Genomic DNA, 12,141 nt, shown 5'->3' with positions numbered 1-12,141 from the left:
GTGTTGTACCTCATGTGTTTACCCCGTGTATTGTATGTGACTACCCTGTTTGTGTATCGTGCTTGTTTAATTGACCTCCCTTGTGTTGCCTGTGTTATGACGTTCGTGTTTTTGGTGCGTAGCCATTAGAGACCATCTTGAGACAACCTTGCAGATTGTTACAATATTATACACAATGCTGGCAATGCTGAGAGCATCCTCGTTTATCTTACTTACATTGAGTTGACTGTGTGGCTTAATCCACAGATGTGGTGAAGCACTGTTTCGTTATGGTTTGCTAAGGAGTAACCCATTGCTTGAAATAGTGGAGGGATGGGATGAGAACATTGTGTCAAATCTTCGCATTGTATCGCGGAGTGATTTATTATTAGTTGTGCAAAGTCTGAGTTGAAATGTCCAGGGATATTCCAACTCATGGAACGTTTCGGCCAATCAGAAACAAATAAATAGTTCCATAGAACCCAATTGTTGTATAATAGACTATAGGGGAGCTATGCTACTCTTCATAGACTATAGGGGAGCTATGTGAGGCTACTCTTCATAGATTTTAGCTCTGCTTCCAACACCCATAGACTGGCTAGCTGGTGACTAAACTGCTGGACCTGGACTTCTACACTCTACCTGCACTGTCTCCCCAAAGGGGGTTGTGGTGAGCCCCCTGGGGTTGTGGTGAACTCCCTGCTCTATACCCTCTACATCCACGACTGCACCCCTGCCCACCACAACAACTCCATCGTCAAATTTGCAGACGACACCACGGTTGTGGGGTTAATCTCTGGGTGAGTCTACCTACAGGGATGAGGTGGAGCGGTTAACGTTATGGTGCAAAGACAACAATCTGCTCCTCAATACAGCCAAGACCAAGGAACTCATTGTGGATTACAGGAGAAAAAGAACTGCCATTCAGCCATTAATCATAAACGGGGACTGTGTGGAGAGGGTGTCGGACTTCCACATGACAGATGACCTGACCTGGGGCGCAAACGCCGCTGTGCTGGAGAAGAAGGCCCAGCAGAGACTAACACCCTGGAGAAGAAGGCCCAGCAGAGACTCTAACACCCTGGAGAAGAAGGCCCAGCAGAGACTCTAAACACTGCTGTGCTGGAGAAGAAGGCCCAGCAGAGACTTTCTGAGGGTCCTCAGGAGGAACAGCATCCCTCAAAAACTGCTGGTAGCCTTCTATCACTGCTCTACAGAGAGCATCCTCACCTACGGCCTGTGTGTGTGTGTGTGTGTGTGTGTGTGTCCATAGAGAGCATCCTCACCTAGGGCCTGTGTGTGTGTGTGTGTCCATAGAGAGCATCCTCACCTACGCCCCATGTGTGTGTGTGTGTGTGTGTGTGTGTGTCCATAGAGAGCATCCTCACCAATGGCCCATATGTGTGTGTGTGTGTCCATAGAGAGCATCCTCACCAACGGCCCATGTGTGTGTGTGTGTGTGTGTGTGTGTGTCCATAGAGAGCATCCTCACCTACGGCCTGTGTGTGGTTTTCCAGCTCCACAGCTGACCAGAAACAAACGATCCAGGGGGTCATTAAGGTCGCTCAGAAGATCGTCGGCTGCCATCTTCCCTCGTTGGAAGAACTACACAGTTCCTGTTGCCATAGGAAAGCACAACACATTCTGAAGGACTCATCACATCATTTAATTAAAAAGTGTTTCATTCTTCCCGGCTCTTCCTGACAAAAACGCTGTTGCTAAAAGGTAGACGGTTGAAACACACACCATAATGACATCCCAATGGAGCAGTATCAGACTGTAGTTCTGACTAGAATTGAGTATGGCTACGTCAGGCTAGTAAACAGACTAAACACTCCTCATCTGTAACGTGCACTAACAGGGAAGGTCTCTGTAACTGGGGCTCTGTGTGCAACACTAAATGTGGAAGTGTGATTGTTGTCTTATATGTTTCTTCTCTTTTTACCCTTTAGAAATATATTTATTATTGTTTTAGCATATATGTAAATATTTTATTAGTCTTTGCAATAAGGCTGGCACTTCAATTTTGTTGTACACTGTGACAATGACAATTAAAGATATTCCGACTATGTAAGGGACGCCCAGAGCAACACCAACACCAAACCACCAGTAGGTGGTGCTGTTGGACTGAAGACATGCTTGTAGAGCAATACTCTCAGGTCTTGGAGTCCTCCTGCATGCAGATAACCAGGACCATGGCACCAGCATACTGTATGAGACGTCTTTATAAGCAGGGCCATGGCACCAGCATACTGTATGAGACGTCTTTATAAGCAGGGCCATGGCACCAGTATACTGTATGAGACGTCTTTATAAGCAGGGCCATGGCACCAGCATACTGTATGAGACGTCTTTATAACCAGCACCAGCATACTGTATGAGACGTCTTTATAAGCAGGGCCATGGCACCAGCATACTGTATGAGATGTCTGTGGTTCTATTTGACCTCGTATGTGACTACAGAGAATAGAAGGGGGGATAGAACACCCCCCTTTAGAACACCAGTGTGCTGAGCAAAGGTAGCATCGGCCCAGGTTCCACTCCCGGTTCTATAACTATCTTTATCCATGCAGCTGTTCCAGATGTTCCTCAGCACCAGTTTGATCCTCCACTCCTGGAAAATGGCAACCATTATCCCAGTAGTTTAAATAGCATAGCACATGATCCCAATGGCTACAATAACATAGAACGTTGCTAAAATGACTATAGACCCACCGCACTCACACCAGTTGTATACAAGAGCATTATGCATGTGGTGAGAAAGGAACTCCCATCTCCAACATCTAAGCTCATGGAGCTCATGCAGTTGGCCTACTGAGCCAGCAGAGGTGAGGAGGATGCCACTCTCACACTCAGGATGCAGTAGATGCTGATCTGTGGCATATGGTCATCATCATACCATCTCATAACTTCTCACCACAAGATGGATGCTGCAGAGTGATCAGTACTTCAGTGCATATCCACTCTTGCTCCTTTCATGCTGTTCTGGAGGAATATTTGCATGTAGATGTTGATTTGCATGAATGGATGACAGCTCTAGTTGGATATTTATATTGTGTGTTCAAAACGCTTTAGAGCAACAGAGAGCCTGTCATCATTCTAGAGAATTCTTTATAACACAACAATGACACCCATCCTCATAGCCTTCTGGACTTTTGCCTTCTGCTTTAGAGGTGAGAAACTGACCACAATTTCTCCAGCACAGGAGATACTGTGTGTGTGTGTGTGTGTGTGTGTGTGTGTGTGTGTGTGTGTGTGTGTGTGTGTGTGTGTGTGTGTGTGTGTGTGTGTGTGTGTAAGAGGTTTTAACAATGATTCTTTTTCTCTACAGAGTCCTATGGACAGATAACTGTGACTCAGACTCCTGCAGTGAAAGCTGTTCAACAGGGAGGATCGGTCACTCTGAACTGTAAAACGAGCAGTGATGTGTATGATGCAGGGAAATCAGATCTTGATTTATACTGGTACCAACAGAAACCTGGAGAAGCTCCTAAACTCATTATCCGTCATGCCAAAACACTTCAGTCTGGGACTCCATCTAGATTCAGTGGCAGTGGAACTCACAGTGACTTCACTCTGACCATCAGTAATGTCCAGGCTGAGGATGCAGGAGTTTACTACTGTCAGAGTTTTCATGTTGTCAGTGGTAGCTATCTGTTCACACAGTGCTAAAGCGCCGTACAAAAAGCTCCCTCAGTCAGGCTCCACATGACTGCACTGCTGCTGCTGGAGCTCACTGCAGGTGGAGAGCAGAGAACACAAGTGATGGGGTGTGTGTGTGTGTGTGTGTGTGTGTGTGTGTGTGTGTGTGTGTGTGTGTGTGTGTGTGCGTATGTGTAGTGTGTATGTGTGTGTGTGTGTATGTGTGTGTGTGTGTGTGTGTGAGAGTGAGTGTGTGTGTGTGTGTGTGTGTGTGTAATAATCATCCAGATTATCTGATGAGTGCACTACTGACTGGTAGCGTCCAGCCTGTGTAATTCCCTCACATGAGGACCCCTGTCCAATACACACCCAGATGTCCATTACACACTCAGATGCCCAATACACACTCAGATGTCCATTACACACTCATATGCCCATTACACACTCAGATGTCCATTACACACTCAGATGCCCAATACACACTCAGATGCCCACTACACACTCAGATGCCCATTACATACTCAGATGCCCATTACACACTTTACTTGACACTGTCATGAACGTGTCATAAACACGTCATAAACATTTATGACATAATGCTTCTGTTATGAAATGACATTCGTTTTTTGTCATAAATTAGGGTTAGGGTTAGGGTTCATGTGTCATGACTGTGCGCAAATGTGTGTGACGGTGTGTGTGTCTGATTTCTGATTAGTATAATATATGTTAAATATTTCTCTGAATGTTCCTTGTCTTCTCACCAGAGTCCTATGGACAGGTCACTGTGACTCAGACTCCTGCAGTGAAAGCTGTTCAACAGGGAGAATCAGTCACTCTGAACTGTAAAACCAGCAGTAATGTGGCTAATGCAGGGACATCAACTCCTCTATTAGCCTGGTACCAACAGAAACCTGGAGCAGCTCCTAAACTCATTATCCGTCATGCCAAAACACTTCAGTCTGGGACTCCATCCAGATTCAGTGGCAGTGGAACTCACAGTGACTTCACTCTGACCATCAGTAATGTCCAGGCTGAGGATGCAGGAGTTTACTACTTTGGTTGAACAAGCGTTGTTGCAGGAGCAGTCTGCACTGATACTCTCAGAGTGTAGAGGCTGTTTTCAGCGTTTACCTTCTTTACTTCCAGACAACATCATATCTATAGGACCTGGTGACCAATAGCACTATTACAGCATCTATTAGCTACATCACACTAAGCATTAGCCTACAGAGGAGACTTTAACCTGTTCAGCCAACATACACAACTGTAAGTGTGATCTAATGCATTAGCCTACAGAGGATACTGTAACCTGTTGAGCCAACATACACAACTGTAAGTGTGATCTAAATCTGAAAGTTCATATAATCTGGGTGACGTGTAACATTTGCCTACAGATGATGTTTTGCATCAGTGCTGGACACCTCATTTGCCTACAGATGATGTTTTGCATCAGTGCTGGACACCTAATTTGCCTACAGATGATGTTTTGCATCAGTGCTGGACACCTCATTTGCCTACAGATGATGTTTTGCATCAGTGCTGGACACCTCAGTGCCCTAGGAGTGTTTATAGTGCAGCCTCAGTAGTGCACATGTGTGAGTTCAGCCTGTCAGATCTGAATTGACAACAAGATGCCTTTAGCTCTCATCCTCATCCTGACACTCACTCTCTACTGCCAAGGTAGGGCTGATGGACACAGAGTACAGCAGGCTATGATGACCACATCAGGAAGACTGTTTTAAAGAGACATAATGACAAAGAGAGAGGGTGGGATTGGTGTGGGATCACTGTGATCTTGTGTTAATGATGACATCATTCATTTGTGTTCCAGAATGTGAAGGACAGGTCAGTGTGACTCAGACTCCAACAGTGACAGCTGTTCGTCCAGGACAGTCTGTGTCCATGAGCTGTAAAACCAGCAGTGATGTCCATGCTAATTGTTACCATGGATCCTGGGGTCAGCAATGTCTGCACTGGTACAAGCAGCAGTCTGGAGAGGCTCCCAAACTCCTGATCTATTCAGCTAGTTATAAACATACTGGGACTCCATCCAGATTCAGTGGCAGTGGATCTGGCAGTGACTTCACTCTGACCATCAGTAGTGTCCAGGCTGAGGATGCAGGAGTTTACTACTGTAAGAGTTACCATAGTGGTGGTGTGTACACACAGTGCTAAAGCGCCGTACAAAAAGCTCCCTCAGTCAGGCTCACTTGTGCTGCAGTGTGTGTGTGTTCAATTGTGCTATGGTGTGTGTGTGTGTGTGTGTGTGTGTGTATGTGTGTATGTGTGTGTTTGTGTGTGTGTGTGTGTGTGTGTGTGTGTGTGTGTGTGTGTGTGTGTAATAATCATCAAGATAGTCTGATGGGTGCACTACTGACTGAGAACACACTCAGATGTCCACTACACACTCAGATGTCCATTACACACTCAGACGCCCATTACACACTCAGATGCCCATTACACACTCAGATGTCCAATACACACTGAGATGTCCAATACACACTCAGATGTCCATGACACACTCAGATGTCCATTACACACTCAGATGCCCACTAGACACTCAGATGCCCATTACACAAGCAGATGTCCACTACACACTCAGATGTCCAATACACACTCAGATGTCCACTACACACTCAGATTACACACTCAGATGTCCAATACACACTCAGATGTCCACTACACACTCTCCCTATGGGTCCATACACAGCTGCAGGTGAAGGGAGTGTGTGTGCACTGCTGATTGGCTCTGAGTGTTCAGGTGTGTCTGTAAGCTTGACTGGTTACATGAGTAAACTCATCGGATCAGTTCACTTGACCATGGACTGCAATGCCACAGACAGGCCTGTAGCAGCCTTCACCTCAGTAGCTCTCCCCTGCTGCAGGGATGCAGTATTGTGCTGCCTGACTGGGAAAAGATTGGGCAGATTTGGCCTCCATCTTAGATGTGAGAGGAAGATTGTATTTGCACCACCATCATCTTACATGTAGCAGGATTAGACATCTCCACCAGCACCATCTAGATCAGGGGTCTCAAACACCCGGCCCGCGTCCGGCCCAATTCCGGCCCGCGACGTATGTCAAAATAATAATGTAATCCGGCCCTTGAGACTTTTTAATTGTGACAAACAACGATACTGATTAAAATAGACGATAGTTCCAAGTACGGTGACAAATCTCATTTGTACTCTGCTCCACTATGTGCTAGACATCCAGAGCTTCATTCAAACCCAAAATCGCTGCGCAAAGTCTTCAGGAAATACTTGTATTACACGCGAGAAACACAAAGACCGGAATGCAGTCAGTCATTTGTAATGACGCGGAAGCGATGCAGGCCATAGTGTTGCATAAATTGAAGCAGGTGCATAGGCCTACACCAAATGTTGAAAAACGTTTACGTGTGATGAAGTCTTAGGTAGGCTATGTTATTCACCTATTCTAAATCTGAAGGAGAAGATCCTTTTGGAGATTATGATCGATCGTCTATTGAATGGAGGTGTGTCTGCGTGTATACGACGGTGTCCACTAAGCATACCATGCTTATTTCGACCCTCTGCCCAACATAGCTTGGAGGTTGCAGTGGTAATCGTGATGATAGTGTCCGTAATGGACGTGGTACAGACAGCAGGGCTAGTAGAAATAGGGCTCTAAACTACAAAGTCACCCGCAATATGATGCAAACTTCTGGGTAGCCTACTCAGATTACCCGCGATAGGAACTGATTTGACCAGAATACTTTATTGTAGGCCTTGTGGTTTAGAAACCATATACATCTTAGGTGTTGGTATACATCTTAGGTGTTTTCCTGTTAATTTGTTATGTGGGTAATATGAAAAAAGGAAAGTAAACCTGCTTAAATATATTCATCCAGTATTTACTGAAAGGTGCATAATTTGAGGTGCTTGCCATCCAGTGGCAAATTAGATGGGTAAATTTACCCCCTTCATAAACTTTTGTTTTACTCAAAGATTTTTACATTTACAGTAGGACTTTATCTCTGACCACTTTCAAGCCATGGCCTTTTGAAATTTTGATATAAAAATCCAATGGTGTTGCTTTCTTAACCCTGACGCCTATAGTTTGCCAGGTTTAAAAAAGTTATGAGAGGGAAATATTTTTATTTGGTGTGAAACACACACATACCTGTTTTTATGCTTTTTTATTTGTTTTATAATTTGTATTAATATTTATTTTATCATTATTTTATTTAGAAGCTAAGGTTGCTAGTGTCTAAAACTAGATAAAAACACTCCTTTCTGTTTGCAGTTTTGTGTGGTATTTGAAAAAAAGAACATTGCATTTTCAAAAATAGCCGGCCCTCCAATGAGATGACGTTGGCAGAATTGGCCCCCAGCTCATTTGAGTTTGAGACCCCTGATCTAGAGTATGAAGAATGGATGAAGTATGAAGAATTCTCCAAAATGAAGTGATGTAGCATCTGATATTCATATACTGTAATGAGTAATGTGTAAAACAGATGCAGAATGTGTTTTAAAAAGTATCTTTTTCACAAACAATCGTGTCCTGAGGTTTTTATACTGTGCTCTATCGCTATGAACCATTTATAGGCTAATTAAAATATAAATTAAAACATGCCAATATTTAAAGGTGAATATGTGATCATACTATTAGTTTACAGTAAATGTTTACTTGCTAATGTTTAGTCCAAACATGTGCAGACGTGCAGCAGACGCTTGTGCTCCTGTGATGCTTCAGCACCTCCTGCAGCAGCAGCAGTGCAGTCATGTGGAGCCTGACTGAGGGAGCTTTTTGTACGGCGCTTTAGCACTGTGTGAACACCCATTTACTGTTGATATAGTGGCGACTCTAACAGTAGTAAACTCCTGCATCCTCAGCCTGGACATTACTGATGGTAAGACTGAAGTCACTGCCATAACTGGATCCTTCACCAACAAACCTACTTGGAGTTGAGCCAAAACGTGAGCTTATGCCATATATTAAAAGTGTAGGAGCTTCTCCAGGTTTCTGCATGTACCAGGAGACACAGTTGCTACAGTAACTGGTGAGGCTGCTGCTGCTTCTGTAGTTCAGTTTGATGGTTTGTCCCACAGGAACAGCTTTCACTGCTGGAGTCTGAGTCACACTGATCTTGCCCCTGCACTCTGAAACATTTCAAACATTTCAGTTGCATTTGGTTAGTAAAACATATTTCAAATAATACATTTCAGTTTCCAAAAAGAAAAAAGCACACAACACATGACTTTGTGGTTTTACCTGGAATGCAGAACAGGAGTGCCCAGAGGAATCTGATGAGAAAAGTCATGTTGTCAGATTTGTGTTCTCCCAAATGACGGTGATCCAGTCCTCTCTGTGAGAGATAAAGCTCTCAGCAGCACAATGTTCAGGTTGGTTATGCAAATATCGCCTCTGTCAGACTGGTGCCTTCAGTTCCCCACCCTTGGAAAGTGAATAAATATGTGAATAAATATTTTGAGCTCTATTTACCTGGAATAGTTTCTGCTCTGCTGAAATCATCATTATCATGTGGTATTCAACTTTCTGTTGAAGTAAATCTTCCCTTATTGCGTTCATCATACCACAAGTGCCCCTGGACAAGACTGGTCACCGAAACCTACAGGCAGTTTCATTTGAGCATCTGATTCTACCATGAGGAATACTATCATCAGGCCTACAGATTATTGCCATATGTGAAATGTCTTCTTACTTGATAACTTTTTAGGGTGCAGTATCTTGTCAGTGCAAACATAAAAATACTGGTCAGCGGAAGGTCTAAGAACTTTAAATGGGCCTGCATTTTTGAACTTGCAGGAAAAAGTTATAGAATAAAACATAAAATTAACCATGACTGAGTTTTTGATCTGCTAACACATGTTGCCCTCACTGTAACGGTATATTGCACTGCCAGTCACAGTCGCTGAGCCGTGAAGAGGTTTTTGTACAGCGTCTCTATGAGTCTGTATCACTGTGGTGGACTTTTGGTGGAGGCACAAGTCTCGATGTTGGAAGTAAGTCCTGCTTTCCTCTTTAACATAAAATCTTTGTCTACATCTTAGTATTTTGGCTAAAAAAAGGCTTCATATATTTTATTTTTATATTCTGCAATGATGCACTTTATATAAGAATAGATTAGTCATAAACCTGCCTCTGAGTTTGGTCATAATGTGAAAAACTGAGTTTATTGTGTGTATTGGTGATTGGTGGGGAATCTTAGCCCCTGGTGAAGTGATTGGCAAATCTTTGCTGGATGAATTTTGTTGGGATATCAGAAAGTGAAGGTATGTTGCTTGTGCGCCTCAGAGGAGGGTTTTTGTACGGCCACTAATAGTGTTTGTATCACTGTGGTACACGTTTGGAGGTGGCACTAGACTTGACGTTGGAAGTAAGTAAACGGTCATACATTTGGAGTATTCTATAGTTCTATTTTATTCTACTATATTCTATTTTATTCTACTCTATTCTACTCTATATTCTATCTGCTCACTGAGTTAGTCGCTTAGCTGCGACTTATCAACATTCCACAGCGTTGCGATAAACAGCTGAAAAAACTAACGATTTTAGCTCTAAAACTCATTTAGTATTAATAATTGATTTCATATTTATTTATTTCGTAATTGACCATGGTATAAACGGGATAATGACCTTCGATGCGTCCATTATCAGAAATAAATGGACTTCGCGGAAGCAACCGTCCTCCGCTTCGCGTCAGACAGTTCACGCCTCCACGTCGTCCATTTATTTCTGATAATGGACACCTCGTCGGGCATTATCCCTTACCTGTACACCATTGTACTGTAGGTCTAAGCCGCTTATCCATAGTCTGATGTGTTCACCCAGAAGAGAATGTTGCCGTCTTTTCTTTGTCTCACAGATATATTGGCTCTTGGCTCTTATTGGGAGATTATAAATTCTGTCCCATTTCTCTTCAACTCTATTTAGGAGAAATAAGGAGTAGAACAATAGATTATAGAACGTGAATTACACTTGCGGTAGAACTTGGGAGACTATTGGAACACAATGTCGTAGGACTGGAAAGTAAGACATATAAGAAAAGAAAAAAAACTATTTATTTCTAGGAGAGAAAGGCTATACAAAGAACAGATCTTATTATGAATTTCATGTCCTCTGGGTAAATTGTTATGCTGTTTCTGTAACAGTGCAGAACTTGTGCTTTGGCCATAACTGTATTTTGCAACTCAAACTGGTTTATTTAACTGTAATGTTGCCAGCTTTGTATGTTAGATTGCCTATCATATGTGTTTTCAGAAAATATGTGATGCTAGACTTTGTTTTGTGACATCTGGTAACTTTATTAGCTGCAACAGTACTGGTGTTAGTTTTTCTATTAATATTTCACTATATTTTTGTCTCCTGCTGTGAGTCAGAAAATGGATGATCTGTTAGATCCAAATCAACCTAAAACTTCTGATGCTTTTATTCAGACTGAGACATTTCTACACAATATTCTGTTCTTATTGCAAGTCTCAGTCTTCTACGACGGATCTTTTGAGCAAATGTGCTGATGTTACCAGTTGCCTATTACATCAACCTGCACATCCTTGGTTAATCCATACTGATTAAAAAATATGATCCTTTGAACAAGATCCAGTGTATGTGTAACAGCATGTGGGCCTACTGTCATATAGCATCTGTAATATCATGTGTAGAGAGGTATTGCTGTTTCTCAACAGTGTATGTGCAACAGCATGTGGGCCTACTGTCATATAGCATCTGTAATATCATGTGTAGAGAGGTATTGCTGTTTCTCAACAGACAACCTCTTTATTCCTCTCTCTACCTCTTTGGTTCATTTCTCAGGTGACACCCGTCCCAAACTCACAGTCCTGCCCCCCCTGCACACCAGCGGGACTTCAGGCACGGTGATGTGCCTGGCTAACGGAGGCTTCCCGTCCGACTGGGCGCTGAGCTGGAAGGTAGCGGGGAGCAGCAGGAGCGGGGAGACCAGTGTCTTTGGCCCACAGAAGGACGGCCTGTACAGCTGGAGCAGCACCCTGACCCTCCCTCTCCAGGAATGGAACCAGGGGCACGCAGTGACCTGCGAGGCAAAGCAGGGCTCCCAGACCGTCACTGAGATCCTGAAGAAATCAGACTGCTCCTAGAGTCTCCTCTGTGACTGTCTTTCTTGATCATCTGAAATATGTGTAGCGTTGAACCTTTCATGTGTTTCAAAAAAGTACTAATAAAGGAGTTTGATGATAAGAGACTGGCAATTGTAGTCTTGTTCTTTGTAAATATTGGGAATCCTACTATTAGTCATAAACTAACTTTAATTAACCCATTTACACGGTCATAGTTCAACATCATACGAGGGAAATTATTCCAATATCATAATGAACTATGAAGGGAGTGAAATGCTCTATGGAATTCAATGTTGATAGTCTTGTACTGAAGAATGTTGAAGATTTTTTTTTTTTAATTTTGATTAAAAATGTTAAGATTCTTAATAAGCCACTGACATGTTTCCTAAAAATAAAATGCTGTAAAGTAATACTAAATAAAAGAAAAACACGAGTGTCAACC

The 12,141-nt window shown here is 43.1% G+C and overlaps 1 gene segment (V, D, J or C); it reads left to right on the top strand.

The window, feature by feature from the left end:
• The first annotated feature begins 3,065 nt into the window (after positions 1 to 3,065).
• LOC143135882 (Ig kappa chain V-III region MOPC 63-like) lies at positions 3,066 to 11,824 on the top strand. The segment is given in 4 exon segments: positions 3,066 to 3,152; positions 3,311 to 3,637; positions 9,573 to 9,608; positions 11,419 to 11,824. Coding segments are annotated over 4 exon segments (714 nt in total).
• Positions 11,825 to 12,141: the final 317 nt, after the last annotated feature.

This window comes from Alosa pseudoharengus, unplaced genomic scaffold, assembly GCF_046254945.1.
Source record: "Alosa pseudoharengus isolate Yale_2024_CS ecotype anadromous, Long Island Sound unplaced genomic scaffold, YU_APseudo_1.1 YU_APseudo_1.1_scf_20, whole genome shotgun sequence".
Lineage (NCBI taxonomy): Eukaryota > Metazoa > Chordata > Actinopteri > Clupeiformes > Clupeidae > Alosa > Alosa pseudoharengus.
Note: the sequence above shows the minus strand (reverse complement) of the source record. Positions and strands in the feature narration are given on the sequence as shown.